Source organism: Ovis canadensis, chromosome 10 (genome assembly GCF_042477335.2).
Source record: "Ovis canadensis isolate MfBH-ARS-UI-01 breed Bighorn chromosome 10, ARS-UI_OviCan_v2, whole genome shotgun sequence".
NCBI lineage: Eukaryota > Metazoa > Chordata > Mammalia > Artiodactyla > Bovidae > Ovis > Ovis canadensis.
In genome coordinates, this window is record NC_091254.1 from 37,710,380 (window position 1) to 37,732,434 (window position 22,055).

The 22,055-nt window shown below is 38.6% G+C and overlaps 1 protein-coding gene across 1 annotated transcript in view; it reads right to left on the reverse strand.

The window, feature by feature from the left end:
• The window catches only part of FREM2 (FRAS1 related extracellular matrix 2), a 156,795-nt gene that overhangs the window by 125,718 nt on the left and 9,022 nt on the right, over window positions 1-22,055 (reverse strand). Inside the window, exon 2 of the mRNA XM_069601488.1 lies at window positions 19,389-19,478. Within this exon, the coding sequence (XP_069457589.1) occupies window positions 19,389-19,478 (90 nt within the window). The remainder of the gene's footprint in view (window positions 1-19,388; window positions 19,479-22,055) is intronic.

A 22,055-nucleotide genomic window follows, 5' to 3' on the forward strand; every position in this document is an offset into this window, starting at 1 on the left:
ATTATGTTCCCCCTTTCAATGACCTTCTTTGCTACCCTTTCCCCTACTTCCTGCTCCTGAAATGTTCCTTGTATTCAATAAGTTGTCAACAAATCTCCTGAGGACCCATGATATCTGAATTTTACTTAGGGGAGTCTTAGTGACTTTTGCATATACTAATTCTGATGGTGGATTTTCAGGTATCATGGCAGGCAACGGGTGAGATATTTTTGCATAGGAGGATCTACCTTGTGCCTCTTGAGTTCTAATAACATGTGGGGCAACTTGGGACTTGACTTGTCACTTGGTTTATTTCCTACAAGCAGGATTACTTTAGTAGGAAGAATAATGGCTCCCCCAAAATAGCCTCATCCTAATCCTTGGGGAATCTGTGAATATGTTAGTTTATAGAGGAGAGGGAACCCTGGCGCGCTGCAGTCCGTGGGGTTGCAGAGTCAGACACGACTGAGCAACTGAACAGGAACAACAAAATGGTGATAACAGAAATCACTGACTGCTCTTTTGCTAATCCAGTAAATTGACTAGGATGGATTGCTGGTTACATAGGAAGTATTCAATGCACACTATTTCCTATCTCTTCTATCTGCTGGCCCATGCCAACCTGCCACCATAAGTCTTGCAATGATGGCTCTATTCAAAACTGAGGGGATGTAATTAACAGATAATCATCTAATAGACTTAATAGAATTATCTCTTGAATGTATTAGTGCAATTTTTTAAGAAACTGAGTGAAACTGGTAGAACAAGAGCTATTAGCAAATATACTAAAAAACTCTGGTGTAGCTTATCACTGGGGAATATAAGATGACTTCGGAGCTAGTAGATGCTCTGAATAAGCATGCCAGGAATTCAAAGTTCAAAAGATTATTATAAACCATACTTTCTTTCCATTAATCCTAAAAAGGGAAAAGGAATGCCGAGGGGGCCTTGGTCTCATCAACTCTTAAAAGTAACAAGAATACAGCTTGATTCCACCTGTTAACATGGAAGAGCAATATAGATGGCTCCAAAAATATTTTATAAAGATGTTTAGAACACTGAGAGAACAGACATACCATTAATAGAAATGGGGATGACAGAAGCATCTTGTGTGATAACAGCCACCTAACTACTGTAAGAATTAAATGTCAAATCAAATTACCATCCTGGAATACATCAGAATGTGAAAAAATATTTTCAGCCTTTTTTCATATTATCACTTAAGATGGCAATTTTGAAATTGATATCAGGAAATGTTATTTTAATTCATTAAAGTGTAAAACTGGTTGACAAAAAAGTGATACACTAGGATCCCACAAGAGAAGTCTCTATGTGTGAGTGTGTAAGTGAATGTCTGTGTGTACTGCCTTGTTTCAAAGTAACTGATCGGGTAAAAACAGAAACATATATAAAATGCTTTCTGAATTCTACTTAATAAAGATACTGAAGGATCATTAAAATATGAGAATGGGTCTATATTGATATATTATCCCTAGTGTTAGTCACTCAGTTGTGTCTGACTCTTTGTGACCCTGTGGACTTTGGTCTGCCAAGCTTCTCTGTCCATGGAATTCTCCAGGCAAGAATACTGGAGTGGGTAACCATTCCCTTCTCCAGGAGATGTTCCTGACTCAAGGATTGAACCTGGGTCTCCTACACTGCAGGCAGATTCTTTACCATCAGCGCCACCAGGGAAGCCCCAGTATAATCCCTAAGGAAGTAATACGAATACGGCAGAACCTGTATTAAGGGACCTCGCTAGATTCAAAGGCACTTTAATCATGAACTTAGTTGTATATATTATTTACAATTAAAAAAAAAAAAACTTTGGGCCAAGTAACTCAATCACCATGGATTAGGCAACGACCTAATAAGGCAAAATCATGTTTTTCTAGAGAATTACAGAAGAGCCCTTACCTTAAATCACTCTATACATCTGTGTTTCCAGTCTGCCCTATTTCCATCTGATTCCTTAACTCTTAGTTTCAGGAATCTATAAGTTAAACCATTTAATTTAAAACTGTTTGTGGTCACTGTGGATATTTGTGGATAGTAATAATGAAGCGTCAAATGCTCTTTTTAATTCATGTTTTTATAATTACATGGACTCAGTTTACTTCACTTTTTCATGGAAAAAATTGTTTTAGAATTCTAAAATTATTTTCGATTTTTAAATTAAGTAGTAAGACTCTTAAAAAGTATCTCTACATGAACATATTAAGCTACTGACTGGGTCAACATTAAAACTTCAGGAATCTTCTATTTTAAAGGCAACTTTTCTCTGAGATCTCAAAATCAAATGCTATATTGTGTCTAAAATTCTGAAGATTGTGTAAATACAGTCTTCACCACATACACTATATAAATTCATACAGGGAATGTTTAATCAAGCAGGTAAAAGTAGAGACTGGTTTATTTCTAGACACCTTTACTTATCACGTCACTTAGCAACACCATTTATTCAGGAGAATCTCTGGCATAAAATGCTCTGCTAATCCACTTTATCTCTTACAGTGTTACTTTTCTCCCTAATTAAATGAAACAGATATCAGGTAACATGTAATTGACTTTGTATCTTTTCTTATCGATGCTGACTTTCACCACACACATACTTGGGGTGGTAGAGGGCACAGGGAGGGGAAAGGCTGAGTAGTTTTCTCATCTTCGTCAAAATGATGCTGGAAAAGGGGAGTGAAGCGAGCCTATTAAGAGTATAAACTCATTCCAGTCTCAGTGGTGTCTAGAACATAAATCAGTAAGATGCAGTACGCTTATTATTACAACTAAGCCAGAGAAATTGCAGCATCTACAAAAGCTGAAATGTCTAAAAGCTCAATCTTTAAACTAAAATCATATCCAAGCATTACATGTAAGAAGAGGATCTCCATTATAATAAAACAAGACAGAGTCTGATGTCACCATGAAAGTCTATGTGAAGAATAGTGGGAAAGCACATATTCACATACAAGAATGTTCAAAGGGTTAGTCTCTCAGTGGTCTGACTCTTTCCAACCTCATGGACTCATGGACTGTAGCCCGACAGACTCTTCTGTCCATGGAATTCTTCAGGAAAGTACACTGGAGTGGGTAGCCATTCCCTTCTCCAGGGGATCTTCCCGACCCAGGGATTGAACTAGGGTCTCCTGCATTGCAAGCAGAGTCTTTACCCTGTGAGCCACCAGGGAAGCCCAAGAATGCTCAAACCACCATACACTTGTGCTCATTTCACAAGCTAACAAGGTAATGCTCAAAATCCCTCAAGCCATGCTTCAGAAGTACATGAACCAAGAACTTCCAGATGTACAAGCTGGATTTAGAAACAGCAGAGGAACCAGAGATCAAATTGCTAATATACGTTGGATCACAGAAAAAGAGAATTCCAGAAAAAACATCTACTTCTCCTTCACTGACTACACTAAAGCTTTTGACTTGTGTGGATCACAGTACACTTGGAAGATTCTTCAAGAGATGGGAATAGCAGACCTCCTTACCTGCCTCCTGAGAAATCTGTATGCAGGTCAAGAAGCATCAGTTAGAACCAGTCATGGAACAACAGACTGGTTCAAAGCTGGGAAAGGAGTACGTCAAGACTGTATATTGTCACCCTGCTTATTTAACTTATATTTAACTTATATGCATCATGAGAAATGCTGGGCTGGAGGAATCATAAGCTAGAATCAAGATTGTCTAGATAAATATCAGTAACCTCTGATATGCAGATGATACCATCCTAATGGCAGGGCAAAGAGGAACTGAAGAGCCTCTTGATGAAGGTGAAAGATAAGAGTGAAAAAGCTGGCTTAAAATTCAACATTCAAAAAGTGAAGATCATGACATCCAGTCCCATGGCAATGGGATAAAATGTGGAAACAGAGGCAGATTTTATTTTCTTGGGTTCCAAAATCACTGCAGATGGTGACTGCAGCCATGAAATTAAAAGATGATTGCTCCTTGGAAGAAAAGCTATAACAACCCTAGACAGCATATTAAAAAGCAGAGACTTCACTTTGCCAACAAAAGTCCATATTGTCAAAGTTATGGTTTTTCCAGCAGTCATGTTTGGATGTGAGAGCTGGACCATAAAGGAGGCTGAGTGCTGAAGAATTGATGCTTTCAAATTGTGGTGCTGTCAAAGATTCTTGACAGTCCCTTGGAATGCAAGGAGATCCAATCAGTCCATCCGAAAGGAAATCAGTCCTGAATATTCATTGGAAGGACTGATGATGAAGCTGAAGCTCCAATACTTTGGCCACCTGATGCGAAGAGCCTACTCACTGGAAAGGACTGTGATGTTGGGAAAGATTGAAGGCAGGAGGAGAAAGGGGACAACAGAGGATGAAATGCTTGGATTGCATCACTGACTCAATGGACATGAGTTTGAGTAAATTCTGGGAGACAGCGGAGGACAGGGAAGCCTGGCATGCTGCAGTCCATGGGGTCGCAAAGAGGTAGACACGACTGAATGACCAAATAACAGTGAGCAACAATAATGACAAAAGTGAGGGAAGAGTTTAATCTTGTGTCAAATCACTGCCCCGGGAAGGCATCCTTTAGCTTGTAAAAGCTGCTTGAAATAAAAGATGACATTGAAACAAAAATTTTAAATTATTGTATAAATGGCAGCATAAATAATTAAAAATAGTATAAGAAGACTTCCCTGCTGGTCCGGTGGTAAAGAATCCGCCTGCCAATGCGGTGGACACTGGTTCCCTGGTCCAGAAAGATTCCACATGTCATGGGGCAACTGAGCCCATGTGCCACAACCACTGAGCCTGTGTGCCCCAGAGCCCACGCTAAAGAAGCCACCACAATGAGAAGCCCGCCCACCACAACTAGAGAGTAGCGGCCGCTGGATGCAGCTGGAGAAAAGCCTGCCCAGCATCGAAGACCCAGTGCAGCCACAATGAAATAATAATAGCATACCATAAGCTTGTTAATATGCTGAGCTATGTATATGTATATGTGCTTTACAAAAGTGTTTCAAGCGTAAGATTATAACACAACTCACTCATCAAATCTTTTTTTTTCAATGCCAACAATTTCTTAAATGTTTAAGCGTAGCTTACCTTTCTTAATTCTAGAGCAATGACGCAGTGCATTTAATTTGGGGCTATTTCTACATAAACATGTAAAGCAAGAGAAAGACTATGGGAACACAAAACAGTTCTTTTCCGGCTCTTGGATTTCTGAAGTCTACTGACCAGTTTTACCACTTAATTTTCAATTTCTGAAGTGGCTCTCTTGAGCTACGCTTGAAAACACTGTTTTCAGTGTTCTCCAATCACGCCTCTAATAAATGGAGTTAAAGGTAACAGGCAGGGCATTACCAGGATGAAATGATCAGACCTTTCTGCACCAAGGAAACCAGTGAAGAAACGGAGAACAGGCAGGTCTGCTGTCTCAGTTTGGAGGAAAGTCATAAGAGCTGTCTTGAAACAAAACGAGGAGAATTGCGTCCTGGCTTCCTTCATCAAAAGATACTCTAAACGTGCTATTTTCTAAGCTTTCTTCACAATTAATATGAAGGATAAAAAGTAGTTCTAAACTGAAAACCAAATATAGCGAGATAATTATGTTCCCTTAATCTTTTCTTTTGAATTTCTTAGTACCATGAATATTAATAGCATTGGCAAAAAGTGAATCTTACCCGAGACAGTACTAGAAATAACTGAATAATTTATTCTGGAATCTTCTACCATAACAACACTATAACCATCTAAAGATACACTGTTTTCTTAACCTAATATTTATATTATTTATTCCCTGAGTGAAAAATCACTTATGCAACATGGCTTGGCAATTGATTTTTTATTCTTGGGGGCAGAAACAGGTCAATAAATTAGTGATTTTAGTTAATTTACACTGTTTTAAATGTAAACATTTAAATGAAAACATTTAAATGTTTTCCTAAATGTTCAGGAAAACTTTTCCCCTTCATTTACATAAACATTATTGCTCCCAAGAAATGTACATTATGAAATTGATCTACATTTGTCAAACAAGAACCAAAGCATCTATATTTTTGTGTGTATGTATGTGTGTGGTTCATATATTCCTCACTTTATCACAATGTTAAGCTTTAATAAACCATATTTTCCCTTATTTGCAGTCAGGATTAAGTATGACATTTGTCCCTTTGACTTCACTGGAATATTGCAGAAAGATCCATGGCTTTAACCCTTATAAGGTAGAAACAAATAAACAAGGCTGCTAAATAAAATGTGTGAAAGTTGCTCAGTCGTGTCTGATTCTTTGTGACCCCATGGACTATACGGTCCATGGAATTCTCCAGGCCAGAATACTAGAATGGGTAGCCTTTCCCTTCTCCAGGGGATCTTCCCAAGCCAGGTCTCCCACATTGCAGGCAGATTCTTTATCAGCTGAGCCACAAGGGTAGCCCAAATAAAATCTATAAAGTAATAACTCAAACACTATTTATAAGAACATTAGAGGGACAAAGTTTTAAAAAGCAACTAGTTTTCTTGTGATATCATAGGTAAATAAGATTTCACATTTTTATTACACAGAATCAAGAAGTATCTGTCTACTACAAATCATTTGCATAAGCAATACCAAGCTTTTAAGGAAAATGTTAGGAACAAAAATTAAATATCCACAGTTCTTCTTTTCCAATGACCTCAATGAAGAATTTAAAAATATATGCTTCCTTATTACTTAAATTTACTAATTTTCTCAAAGATGCATTTATTGAATTGTTTTTTTCTTTATAAATCTGTCAGCTGCATGACTGCAGCATTCTGTACTAAATATATTTAGTTGATTCTAAGACCTGGACAAACATGGTATGTTATCACTATCTTCAGCTGGTTGCAGCCCAGCGTATTAGACTTGCAATAAAAACTATCCTTCAAACCTCCCACAACTGTTAAATCGAGACGTTTTGGAGTACTATGTTTGGGTAAAAGTGAGTTACTATATTTAATGTTCAAGTCTATAAAATGTACACTTCCAAGCATCAAAAAAGAGAAATAAAACATGTACAGTGAGCTCAAGAAGTATAGTGTTTTGCATTTCCATGGATTGGCCAAATTGGAAATTCATTATTATTAGATTAATGGAAATCGTAGCTTAGCTACTTGCTAGTAGTCCAATAACTTTGGAAGCATTCTTAGCCTTTAAAGTCAGCACTGAAGATATGTTAATTATCTTTCCACTTTCATCCCTCCTATCCCATCTTTCTAACAAAAACAGACGGTTAAACTTTACACACAGTTACTGTGAGAAAGGCAAGAGAAAGGAGGAAAGAAAAGGACAGGAGGAAGGGAGCTAGGGAAAATGAAAGCAAGGAAAAGAAAAAAGAAAAGCTCTGGAGACTCTCACTGTAGTAGCTACCTGCACAGCTGCTACTATGAATGATCCTATTTCCATGAATAATTTTACTGAAATCTTCAAAAGAACCCAGGTGCTATTATTGTCCCACTTTACAAATGAAACTGAGGCTAAGAAAGGTTCAGTCTCCTGGCCTAGGGTCATATCACCAATTCTTGTCAGAGGCAGAACCTCTATTTGTTCCAGTTCCCCTCACTCTGATGGAAAGGAAGATACACAGGGTCAAGATACTGGCCTTCCTGTATACTCATTTCAAAGAAGTAAGACATCTTATAATTAAGATGTTTGAGGTGACCTCTTCATTTCCCCCTTTAGACTGTTTCCATGCCCCTCTAGTCTTTCCCATCTCAGTGAATGCAACACCACTCTCTTCTGGCCAAGAAACCCAGCATCATGTTCACGTTCTCCTTTTTCCAATCCATCAGTAAGTCCTGTAGACTGAGATGTGAAATTATGCAAGCCCATCCTCCTCTCCATATCACATCTGTCTTCCTGCATCAGCCCTACATCAGTCTCCCTTCTTCCTCCTTGAAATGCCCCCTTGACTCTCTACCGCTACAAGAGCCATCATCTGAAAACATAAACTTGTGAATTCCCTTGTTTTAAAAAGATCTGAGGGCTTCTCTTTCCCTTAGAACAAAATCTGAATTGCTATCCTGGATTTGTCAGGCTCTGTACCATCTGGCCCCCGTCTAGCTCTCTGGCACCCACTGCCTGGTGCTACTCATTCATTTATTAACTGGGCTCCAGGTGTGTTGATGCTCTTCTGTCCCTTGAACACACAAAGCTCAGGGCCTTTGCACATGCTTTTCCTTCCACCTGGAACATTTCTTCCTCCCTTCTTCCTGTGGCAGTTTCATCTCATCCTAAGTCTAAGTTTAAACATCACGTTTCTGAAGGCTTTCCTGATAGGTGCATCTTTATCTTGGATTTACTGATAACCTCTGCAATAGTTTTAACAATGTATACATGTTGTATTTGTTCTATTATCCATACCTATCAGAACCTCAGATCAGATCATAATTGCCATGACTGTCACTGTTTTTCAAGATCCCAATAGACACCTGAAACAGTGGCTGCTCCAAAAGTACTTGCTGAGTAATTCAAGAAACAAATGAATAAGGAAATTATTTTCACCCAGTAACTTCCACCATAGAAACTCTTTCATTGCATTCTGGTTTTACTGTATTCTTAAGTGTGTGCGTGTGTGCTAAGTCACTTTCTTTGTGTCTGACTCTGTGCGATCCTGTGGGCTGTAGCCTGCCAGGCTCCTCTGTTCAAGGAAATCTCCAAGCAAGATTCCTGGAGTGGGCTGCCATGCCCTCCTCCAGGGGATCTTCCGGACCCAGGAATGGAACCTGCATCTCTTTATGTCTCCTGCACTGGCTGGTAGGTTCTTTATCACTAGTGCCACCTGAAGTCGTGTCCGACTCTTTGCAACCCCATGGACATAGTCCACCTGGCTCCTCTGTCCATGGGATTCTCAAGGCAAGAATACTGGAGTGGGTAGCCATTTCCTTCTCCAGGGGATCTTCCCCACCCAGGGATTGAACCTGGGTCTCCTGCATTGCAGGCACATTCTTTACCATCTGAGCCACTAGGGAAACCCCATTGTATTCTTACAGTCTAACAAATATACAATTATACTAGCTACAACTGTGTACTAGACCATTGAACACCATATTTTATTTCTCCTGACTGCCCAGAGCAAACTTAAAGAGACAGACTGGAATATTTTTGAGTTATGTAATACATACCACGAATAAATATTTGATTTGAAACTGTGGTATTTTAATCACTCATGAAACATTTGCTTAGTTTTTAAAAGGTGATGATCATTTGTTGTGAGAGTAAACATAGAACCAGGTTAAACTTCAAAGATGTGTCTAATACTCATCTTGGTTGCTTTCAATTGCTGACAGTTAAAATAAAGCTGCTATAAACAAGAAGGGAGATGGCAATGGCACCCCACTCCAGTACTCTTGCCTGGAAAATCCCATGGACGGAGGAGCCTGGTGGGCTGCAGTCCATGGGGTCGCGAAGATTTGGACATGACTGAGCGACTTCACTTTCACTTTTCCCTTTCATGCATTGGAGAAGGAAATGGCAACCCACTCCAGTGTTCTTGCCTGGAGAATCCCAGGGACAGCAGAGCCTGGTGGGCTGCCGTCTATGGGGTCACACAGAATTGGACACGACTGAAGCAACTTAGTAGTAGTAGTAGTATAAACAACAACAACAAAAAGATATATCTAATACAGATTCATATTCATGGGAAGATTTAACAATTTAGAAAAAGCTTCCTCTGAACTAAAGCTAATAAAAATGGTACATCCATAAAATTTTGAAATGAACTTAAAGAATAATAACTAATAAAATGTAGTTTATACTTTTCTATTTTAAAAGTACGACTTCTTTCATGAATACAGCACAGATATTTTATAGATTCATACTTTTAGTTTTTATTTGTTTTTTTTTTTCTTTTTTGGCCATGTGATTTTAGTGGCTTGTGGAATCTTAGTTCCCTGACCAGGGATTGAACCAGTACCCTTGCAATGGAAGCATGGCATCCCAACGACTGGACTGCAGGAGAATTCCTGATTCCTGCTTTTAAAGGCAGGGGTCTGGCATTGAAAGAGCTTGATGCCTTGAACTGTTCTGAACTGCTCAATGAAAAAAGAAAGGCTTACAAACATTATGCCATAGTCACCAACACCTCCTCCCAGGATCAGTTTTCTAGTGGATCTATGTTCTCTTACAGATTAAAAAATACTTGCATCAGTGCCTGACATTACTTCACTTTCTTATTATAACTCCCTGAGACACTAGTACCTTTCCTCTGGTTCTCATGTCACTAGCAATTAACTTTATTGCCAAGAATGCTTGCTTTTTTTCCCTCTCAGCTGAATATTTGTATAATCTTTTAATGCTTGTACTCAGACCTTGTTTTCCGACTTATTGCACTTATCTATATTTTTCCAGCCTTGCTTTAAATTCAAGCTAATTATCAATAATGACTTTGCCTTAAACCGTAAAGTTACTGGTCACCTTCCAGCAGAAAGTTGTGCTCCTCCTCGCCAGAATGAAAAGCGTCCAGTCTCCTTGTGTCTTGACTATTCAATCGTCAAGTACGGACTAAAAATCTGAAAGACTCGTCCTCCACTGACATTTCACGTACAGAAATGACTCTGCAGTCTTTTTTTTACTATGTCAAGAAGCTATTTATACTTTCAATAGCATATGAATTAGGGATCTTGGTGGATGAAAAACTAGGCACCACAAAGCACAATCAAAGACAGTGGCAACACACGTCTGGCTACGGACCAGATGCCTTACAATGGCCAACACACATATTATGTCTGACACCCCGGTTTCAGTGCCAAAACCAGAGACAGACTCTCTTAGTCGGCGTGCCCGTGTCATATGAGAGCTGAAAGGAGGAAATGGCCAACCAATTTTCATAATGGAGAAAAAGCGGGGCCCCTCCTACTTAGTATAACCAGCCAGATGATCACATATCCTAGCTCTTTCTTCTGCCCATCAAGAAGTATCTTAATTTATGTCAGAGTTTAGGGTTGACATGTACACACTGCTATATTTACAACAGATAACCAACAAGGACCTACTGTATAGCACAGGGAACTTTTGCTTAATATTTTGTAATAACCGAAGGGGAAAAGAACTTGAAAAAGAATGGATATATGTATATGCATAACTGAATCCCTTTGCGTATACCTGAAACTATCACAACATTGTTAATCAAGAGAGAGCACAGAAAAAGCAAAGTATCATGAATCTGATGAATCTGATGAATCTGATGCTGACACTTTGAGACTTGAAACAAGAAAGAGAAAAAATGTACATAATGACTCTTTAATAAGAGTTGAGGATATTTTATGCTAATATACTTTCTGCTTCTCTTCTTGTTGTCAAGTTGTCTCACATGAGGCAAAAAAACTGGGTGACTTTAGGCAGTGGTTCTGACTTAAATATTTCAGTGATTTATAAAAAATGTCTATATCTCTTTAAATTTTTAAAATTGCATTATATGATACAATTGTTTATATAATATACTGTCAACTATTTTATTTTCTGAAAAGAATTCTTTAAGCGTAACATGAGCTCTAAACTGGTGTTTACTATGAATCTCTTCAGTCTTAAGTATATTTCACTGAAGATTTCAAAGGCATTTTTATAGGAGTTAGTTCCATGTGTTTAAAAATGTGAAAGCTTTACTAAAAATCTTTTTTGGTGCCACAGGGATTTAAATTAATGCTAGGATAAGAGAATGTTTTAAAAGAATGCACAGGTCCCCCGGGAATTGTTTATAAGAGCTTTTCATAGACTACTATTTAACCGATCCTTATATAAAATAGAGCTTCTTTTTGCCATTTGTCTATTCATTTATATTAATATCTGTGAAATATTTACTGTGTTCACCCATGTGCAGGCACTGTGGTATAGAGATTAATGACATCTTTTTGATTTGAAAAAGTTTCTTCTCTACTAATGAAGATCTTCACAGTAGCAAATAATCAGGATACAACATTCTTGTTATAAATAAAGACAGGGACAGAAGCGTGCGCACACACACACAAAAGGCATGGCAAATTTTGTTATCAACACGTTGGGAACAACTCAAGAGAGGGAATGACATTTGAGTCGAAAGTTGAAGAGTGATTAACCGTCATTAGGGCTGAGGGTGGGGCATGCCTGAACAGCTACCTGAGACTGGGTTTCACATCATAATCAAGAGCTACAGGAGTTTATTGGAGAGAAAACTAAAAAGGGACAGGAGCGTTTCCATGTTAAAATATGCAGAATGTGAGAATAAGAAAATTACAGAGTTAAACGCTGAGAAGAAATCAGGCAAGAAATGCTCTGTTAAAAAGGGGAGAAAAGAATGTGTGCTTTTCTCCGAAATAGAGACACAGACATATAGAACAAAGGTGGATAACAAGGGGGGAAAGGTGGGGTGGGATGGATTGGGACATTGACGCATAAAACTACTATGTATAAAGTAAATCATCAATGGGAACCCAGTGTGTAGCGCAGGAAACTCTACTCAATGCTCTGAGATGACCTAAGTGGGAAGGAAACCCAAGGAAGAGAGGATACAGGTAAAATGTGTGGCTGATTCACTTTGTCGTACAGCAGAAACTAATACAACATTGTAAAGCCACTATACTCTAATAAAAAAATAAAAGAAAAATAAAAGAACACATGCTTTTTTCTTCCAACAAAATTCCATAGTACTAGATCTGGAATTTCATTCAAAGAGGCAATTATCAAGATAGGATATATTTTCCAAGTCTATATTATTATTATACTGAGTTACTCTTGAGAAGGCATAAAGAATAAAAACAAAAGACATGGAAGACAGTTTAGCTAAATCCAGGCGGTACAGTGGTAAAGAATCCACCTGCCAATGCAGGAGACACAGGGTTCCATCCCTGAGTTGGGAAGATCCCCTAGAGGAGGAAATGGCAACACACTCCAGTATTCTTGCCTGGAAAATTCCATGGACAGAGGAGTCTGGTGGGCTGCAGTGCATGGGGGTACATAGAGTCAGACAGAGCAAGCATGCACTCACATAGGTGATTGTAACGCACACTCAGGTAAGAAATCTCCTCAGCAGAAGCCACAGATAACAGAAGCACATTTCCTAACTCCAGAATCAGATCTTTTAGATTGTAACTGTGAAAACGCATGTGTGGTTTGGCCCCAGAAAATCTGGATGGATGGCCTATTTTGATATAATATTTCCATTTGTTTGTTTGTTTGTTTGTTTGTTTTTGGCTGCACCACACTGTTTGTTGGACTTTAGTACTCTAACAGTAAAAGTGTTAGTCGCTCAGTCATGTCTGACTCTTTGTGACCCCATGGACTGTAGCTTGCCAGGCTCCTCTGTCCATGGGATTCTTCTCTTCAGTCAAGAATACATTTCCTTCTCCAGGGAATCTTCCCAACCCAGGGATCAAACCTGGGTCTCTGCATTCCAGGTGGATTCTTTACCGTCTGAGGCACCAGGGAAGCCCACCAGGGATTGAACGTGGGCGCTTAGCAATGAGAGTCCAGAGTCTTAACCACTGGATCACCAGGGAATTGCTGCATGTTCTTTATTAATATTCCAATACACATATTTCATTACTAATGAGCATTTTAAGAATTACATTACGACAGACTTTATAATTATGAATTTTCAGGTCTGTATAACGTTTTCTGATGTCGATACCATTACTAAAAAGCTCTTCTTATTTTTATTGGCATTTAGAGCAATTTCCAGATTGCTATTGTTCACATGGTGACATACATGTGCCTGCGAGGCTTTACTTCTGTTAAGCTATGTCTCAAGTGGAGTCTTACAGCCTTCCTGACTCCATCTACAACCCAGAGATGTTTCTTCAACTTCATTTTCTTAGTTTTCAACTTCACAAATAGTTTGGAAGTGTAACTGTTTCATCATAATCCCTGCGGTGAATTTTTTTTAAGTTTCTTTCTAATTAATAAAACAAGTATAAAATGGTATCTTAAGATTGATTTGATTTGTGTTTAACTTTAGAAAGAATACATTCTTCTCCACATGTAGTTAGAAAAATGACAGTGTGGTACCAGGAAAGAATAATATAAGTGTTAGGATACAGTGACCTTTAAGGCATTCTAAAATAAAATACTATATTCCAAAGGATGCAGAACTTTTACCTATCAGCAGATCCAGTCTTCTGATAGGTAAAAGGAGGAGAGTGAAAAAGTTGGCTTAAAACTCAACTTTCGGAAAACGAAGATCATGTCATCTGGTCCCATCATTTCATGGCAAATAGATGGGGAAACAGTGGAAACAGTGTCAGACTTCAGTTTTTTGCACTCCACAATCACTGCAGATGGTGACTGCAGCCATGAAATTAAAAGACGCTTACTCCTTGGAAGAATAGTTATGACCAACCTAGATAGTATATTCAAAAGCAGAGACATTACTTTGCCAACAAAGGTCCGTCTAGTCAAAGCTATGGTTTTTCCAGTGGTCATGTATGGATGTGAGAGTTGGACTATAAAGAAAGCTGAGCACTGAAGAACTGATGCTTTTGAACTGTGTTGTTGGAGAAGACTCTTGGACAGCAAGGAGATCCAAGCTGTCCATCCTAAAGGAAATCAGTCCTGAATACTCATTGTAAGGACTGATGCTGAAGCTGAAACTCCAATACTTTGGCCACCTGATGAGAACTGACTCATTGGAGAAGACCCTGATGCTGGGAAAGATTGAAGGTGGGAGGAGAAGGGGACGACGGAGGATGAGATGGTTGCATGGCATCACTGACTCAATGGACATGAGTTTGAGCAAGCTCCGGGAGTTGGTGATGCACAGGGTAGCCTGATGTGCTGCTGTCCATGGGGTTGCAAAGAGTTGGACACGACTGAGTGACTGAACTGAACCGAACTGAGCTCTTCAGTCTCCTCTATCAAACATGCAAGTCTCAGTCTGGAGAAACCAGAGGATTTGAGCATTCCGCCCTCGTAAGTCTCTCCTGAATGTGCCGAAGTTACTAATTTGGGGAAAGAATTCGAGATTCGAACTGGCCTCTAGCTGCCTCATTATGCAACTTGCAAGAGGTCAGTTACCTATCTGTGATTCAGTTTCCTCATCTGCCATATATATATTTAACCATGCTGGGAGCTATGAAGGCAAAATTGCATAAATGATGGTTTTGATATAAGATCTAATTGAAAGAATAATGACATATTGAGTATGTGTGCATGTGGTATGAATACATGTGTTTGTGTATAATACATACCTGCTATATTAAGCAACATTCATTAAGTCCAAACAGAGTAGAACCCCCTGAGGTGAAAATCCTGACATTATCTATTCTTCCAATAGATAACTCTATGGTCCAGTCATCTGGTAATTGCCCCCAAGCCCTCCAAAAACTGAAAAGTAGAAACTCTATCCTAAGCACCACCCATTAGTAATGGATGGTCCCAGTCCATCACTTCATGTTAAGAGAAGAATTCTGTGGCTAGCCAGGTTCTTGTGATAATTAAATCTGAAACAGAAGATTTTAGTTTTCTGTTCTCCTCCCTCTCTTCTCCCATTCTCGATTCCTGAAATTAAAAGCTATATTTTATTTTTAAAATTATTTGAAGATTCTATTTGCTCTAGTAAATTTATTTAGACAGTTGCTATCCTAAAATAAATATGGTAGATTTGAAGAAAGTGAATTTAGTGGGTTGAAGAGAGAATTGGTGGTAGAGAGTTCCTGGTTTTCTGACATGAGACTTTGACTTGCTTCCCAGATGTGAAATGCTAAAAGCATTTCATATATTTCATGAGAATGGCTTATTGATATGCTTACAAAATTATATAAAGTATTGATTGCTGTTGTTTAGTAGCTAAGTCGTGTCCAACTCTTTGTGACCCCATGGACTGTAGCCTGCTAGGCTCCTCTGTCCATGGGATTTCCCAAGCAAGAATACTAGAGTGGGTTACCATTTCCTTCTCGAGGGGGTATTCTCGACCCAAGAATTGAACCTACATCTCCTGGACTGATAAGCAGATTCTTTACTACTGAGCCACCAGGATAGTTAATAAAATATTGATAAATGACAATAAGTCACAACAGCTGAATTCAATAACCAAACCCTCTGGTCTAAAAAGTCTGTCATCAAATGGATGGGAAGAATAAATAACCTTGAGGAGCTCTTGTTACTTTCTGGAATGATGGTCGTGTTTGGGGAAGTTATCTGGCTATTCCAAGACCTAGATCCTTCCAACTGAGAAGCAAGGCTAATCCTTGTTCATAAGATTCAAGTACCTGCCATAATTCCTGAGACATACATATCTTTGAGAAGTGTTAAATGATATCATAAATGTGTCTTCATAAATATGTCATCTAGTTCATGAAATTTTCATTGTTACATCTGACCATATTGAAAATACGTGTTTCTATTACAGTCTATAAAATAGGTCTTTTCTAGAGTATATTTTGGTGAAATTATTGACTGTACAACTAGAAGATAAATAGCTAGGTCAGAAAAAATTTAAAATTCTTAGTAGAATATTTTTGTAGAAAGGAAAGACAATTATTTTTTTCTTTTCTCACAAATATTGCAAAAAAATTTTTTGTTTTACTTCTGTTTGTCAAAATACCTCACACTTTCCAAACAGAAGAATTTCACTCAATATCCTCTGTAAGTTTAAATAGCACTGCACTTCTCATTCAAATATAAGGATATGTTATAGACAATGCAAAAAATAAGTATCAGACTAAAAATATTTTGAAATACATATGTGACTTTTCAGTTTTTAACCTTGCAGGTCTCTATGATTATTCTGTCAAAGAGAAATTTTCTTGCATTGGGGAAATTAAAAATAAATTCTGTTCCACCGAAAGTTGCCAGAATCTGTCTGAACCCTATAAGCAACACATTGTCAGGGGGGAAGAAAACAGCAAAGGACAATATCTCTGGAAGTTTTCTCTCTCACACGATACGCTAGCTCTGAAAAAGCTCCCAAAATGATTTAGTTCCTATTTCCATAAGCACAGTCTTTAGAGGCTCATCCATTTTTCCAGCAAATCCAAAAATAAACCCAGTCTCTTCAGCTAGTCATTCCTCACTTAATATTTTGAAATATGATACAGCATAATGTTTTCTAATGTTTGAATACAGACCAAAATTTCAGAGTAAATACTAAAAGTCCATCCAGCTAAGGAAAGAAATGTTCAAAATAACAGAGCATATATGTGAATAAAAAGAAAGAAAAAGTAAAACATATAGAAAAACAAAGGCTATGATGTCTTGGAATTGTAGTCATCGGATTTCAAACTTTTTTGGCAATTTTAAAGAAAATGATACTTTGGTTGTTGAGGTTTATTCAGTCATTCTGAGATATATACATGGTGCTTTAAGCCAACAATTTAGTCCTTAAGTTTATATTTTATATATATCTATATGAAAAGTGAAAGTTGCCCACTCATGTCCAGCTCTTTGCAACCCCATGGACTATACAGTCCATGGAATTCTCCAGGCCAGAATACTGGAGTGGGTAGCCGTTCCCTTCTCCAGGGGATCTTCCCAACCCAGGAATCAAACCCAGGTCTCCCACATTGCAGGCTTCCCTGGTAGCTTGGATGGTAAAGCATCTGCCTACAATGCTGGAGACCCAGGTTCAATCCCTGGTTCGGGAAGATCCCCTGGAGAAGGAAATGGCAGCCCACTCCAGTATTCATGCCTGGAAAATCCCATGGACTGAGGAGCCTGGTGGGCTACAGACCATGGGGTCGCAAAGAGTTGGACATGACTGAGCGACTTCTCTTCACTTTCTTCCCTTCCTTACCGGCTGAGTCACAAAGGAAGCCCAAGAATACTGGAGTGGGTAGTGTATCCCCTCTCCAATGGATCTTCCCGACCCAGGAAACTGAACCAGAGTCTTCTGCATTGCAGGTGGATTCTTTACCAACTGAGCTATGAGGGGAAGACATATATATATATATAAATATAAATATGTGTGTGTGCATGCTCAGACGCTCAGTTGTGTCTGACTTTTTGTGACTCTATGGACTGTAGCCTGCTACACTCCTCTGTCTGTGGGATTCTCCAGGCAAGAAAGAATACTGGAGTGGGTTGTCATTGCCTCCTCCAGGAGAGCTTCTTGACCCAGGGATAAATCCTGTGTCTCATATCTCCTGGGTCTCCTGCATGGCAGGCAGATTCTTTACCACTATGCCACCTGGGAAGCCAATAAATATGTGTGTGTGTGTATATATATATACACACAAATATATGTATATAAAATACAAATTTGAATTATTTCAGAGTCTCATTCTAAAGTTTACTCACAGTGAAATTTCCCATTTGAGCAGCAAGATTCAACAAGCAGATTAGTTTTCTATAAATTGATTTCCTTCTCAGAACTTGGTTTCCTAAGATTCACTTATCAATATGTCAAATAGTGAAGTATAATTTGGTTGCTAAAAAATAAAGTTATTAAACCTACTAAATTTAGTTGAACCCAAATTGTAACTTTTTTTTTTTGCCTCTCTGGCACACACTCAGCAGATGTCACTTTTCAGAGCTTGCGATCCTGTTACGTCCAATGATACTTTAAACAAGCACTATTTAATACTTCAAAAAATAGGAAGGGTGAGCCTGGAATCTTTTTGAGATAGATGACAGAACAGTGTGCGTTTGTATAAGGTGTCATAAAGAAACAGATGACTGAATTGGAATTATTTCTCTCTCTGTTCCCTTGCACACATGTCCCCTCATTTCCTGTGTCCTATTCACACATTCTTTCTGAGGCTCTTTTGCTTCTTCTGAGAGCAAACGAGAACACAAACATCTTTACGATCAATCTGGAAGTGGCCAGTTTTCCTCCTAGGGTGAGGAAGAGAACTGAACAATGTGAGTCAGGGCACCGAGGGAGAGATGACAAAAAAATTACTGAGGTGACTTAGATCTCAGGTCATAGTCTAGTCTCTGAAGTATTGAGGCTCCACTAAGGAAAAGTTTAGCTAGACTAAGTCACTTAATTTCCCAAACTAAGACAATCGTTAGACATACTGAACTTGATGAGTTGAAACATATATTTACATTGATCTCTTGGTGAATGCTATGTACCATCCACCAGCCTTAGTCCACACAGCACTCAAGCAAATTAGAAAAAGGCACCCACTTTGGGCAAACACAGCTAGATAGGACATGCTTTGCAAGTGGGGCTGGCTGGGTCAACATCTTGCCACCTCAAGTAGGCAGCTTTATGCAGAGCAAAATCTGAACAACTGGACATGAGGATCCTGTTTATATAGATCTTTCTCTTTAGTGCTTTACAAATCACAAGACAAAAATAATATAACTAGAACATGTATTCACATTCATTGCAGAGTAGGATTGTGTCAGATTAAGAACGTAAGATTTTCTAGAGAAAATACCAAATTCACTCCATATAAATTTAGGTGAGCCTAAACTGATACTTGATACAGATTCCTTGTATGAAGGCTGTCAAAGAGCAATGAATAAAAGCCACTCTCCTTGTTTGCACTAACAGGAGAGTGAATACTTACCCCCATCTTCAACTGTAAAGTGGAATATGTCACTTATGGCATTAGCCCCTTCTCTTAAGACATAGCATATTTTCATATCATCAATGTCAGCTAGAAAACAACCAAACAACAAGATGATTAATTACTAGGGCAAAACCAGTGACTCATCACGTATGGTAAGTCCTATTGGCTGTTACTCTTCTGAACCACGTTTAGGCCCTCTTCTCCTAAGGGAATAGGAGCTATCTTATTTCTCCTATCTCCAAGCCCCCTTGATTTCAGCTGTCCCTTGGAAATCTGATCCCTTACATGGATAAATAGAGTGCAAGAGTTAGGCTATAATAATAGCAAGGTGTTGCCCCTCCCAATGGTATTTGTATGTTCATGCACCAAAGGAGTGACTATCTAAATACGGAATGTCAGACTCCATGACAGGTGGAAAGGGAGATATTTTGAGGCATGGCAGATTTCCTGGCACTACAGAAATCACACCCTTTGCTTCCCTGGCCCTGAGAGGACAGAGGTTCCTCTGCTTTCCCTTTAGGCTAATGTTTCTTTTCTCTTGTGTTACACCAGGCTGTTTTTAAGCTCTCCAAATTTTTGAAAGAAAAAAAATGAAAAAAAAAACCCCCACAGATTGAAGTTACTATCATGACCCAGTACCAAAGAGAACTTAGAAAACATCTAATCAAAGCTGAAACCTTTATTTGGGATGAAAAATTATTCTGCCTAAGAAATTTTTTTTCTATTGCTTTCTATTCTAGCAATCAAGTTCACTGGTATGGTTTGTTTTCAGTATTGACTAATTCACAGTTTTAAAATTTATTCATCCATTTTGTGTTTTTCTCTGTAACAATGCCACACAGACAACATAATAAAACAAACATCATTCTGTCCTGTGACACTCCTGTGACTAGATCTGGGCCAATCAGAAAGTAGTTATTTGCAAAATTACTTAATATCAAGATCATGGCTAAAGATTGCTTCAACAGGGGTAAGTAATATTTGTCTCATGTGTGGTTTATTCATCTTCTAAGATCTTTAATCCAGAGAAGGCAATGGCACCCAACTCCAGTAATCTTGCCTGGAAAATCCTATGGACAGAGGAGCCTGGTAGGCTGCAGTCCATGGGGTCACTAAGAGTCGGATATGACTGAGCAACTTCACTTTCACTTTTCACTTTCATGCATTGGAGAAGGAAATGGCAACCACTCCAGTGTTCCTGCCTGGAGAATCCCAGGGACAGGGGAGCCTGCTGGGCTGCCATCTATGGGATCACACAGAGTCGGACACGACTGAAGTGACTTAGCAGCAACAGCAGCAAGATCTTTAATCAGTTCAAGCTATGGAGTTTATAGGCATCACATATAAGAAATGATTTTATGAAAGGAATAGTCTCACGTGATGCAAAGTGTTTCTATTTTCTGTTTGTGGTTTTCTGGCTTCGAGGCATGCGGGATCTTAGCTCCCCGACCTGGGTTTGAACTTGTACCCCCTGCATTGGAAGGTGAAGTCTGAATCACTGGACTGCCAGGGAAGTCCCCTCAAGTGATGCAGACTATTAGAAATGACCAATTACCCCATGAACTTCTACAGCTCCAACATACAATCTACCTTGACTCACATAGATTTGAAAGGTGACTTGCTTACCATCAGACATTTGAAGAGGGGAAAATCTGATTTAATAGTTAACAGTACCTTCTTGTGCATAAAGATACTTAAGGACAAAGCAAGTTCAGGATGTTTTGTTCTCCCTTAGAACTTAATTTCTAACTCTGCTATAATTTCCCCAAATTCTGCCTCTTTCTGCATGGTTACCTTTAGTAGAAGGTTGAAAATTTCTGTTTTCTGTTTCCACAGTCCTTTGCTCAAGGATCTTACACCCAATAAAGGCTCAAATGCATCTTAATCTAAAATTAAAGAGGCTGGAGGTCTGGTAGCCCACACTTGCATCTTTCCCTTCGTATGGATGATGTTTTCTGTAGGGTAAGGAGTGAAGCCTCATGTACTGCACTTTCCCAGTTTACTCTTACAACTCTCAACTTTCACAGCCTTTAGTTTTATTGGTGAAGGAGTGAAGGGAACTCTGCTGTGACTCTGAGGTGCTTAGCAGAAAGACAACATCATCTGGTCACGTGGAAGGACCTGGGTCCAGTGTTCCCATTCCATCTTTAATTCTATAAGAGAATCCAAAGGCTGTACTATAAGAAAAAGAAAATAAAACACCCAGTCCTTGTATTAATGTTTTCTAAACAAAAACTATAGTACTTGGGAGATAGTTTCATTAAAACAAATGACCACTTCAAGGGTGATTTTTCAGAAGTTTTCTTTTTTAAAGTAATGAGAACATGAATTTAGTTATAAGATACTCAAGAGTTAGATTTTCCCTCCAAGTTAGACCTAAACTCTTGATTAGATGAAAGAAACGAAAACTCGTTTTGTAATTTTCTTAATAATGCACTGTTCAAAATCTCAAGTAAAGACTTTGGTTATAACAGTTATTCTATAGGTACCTCTATATTTTATATAAAATGTATATACTGATATATACTTTTATGTATACGTATTTATATACATGTATACACACACACACACACACACACATATATATATATATATATATATATATAACGTGTTTGTATTATATATAGGGCTTCTCTGGTGGCTCAGTTGCTAAAGAATGCACCT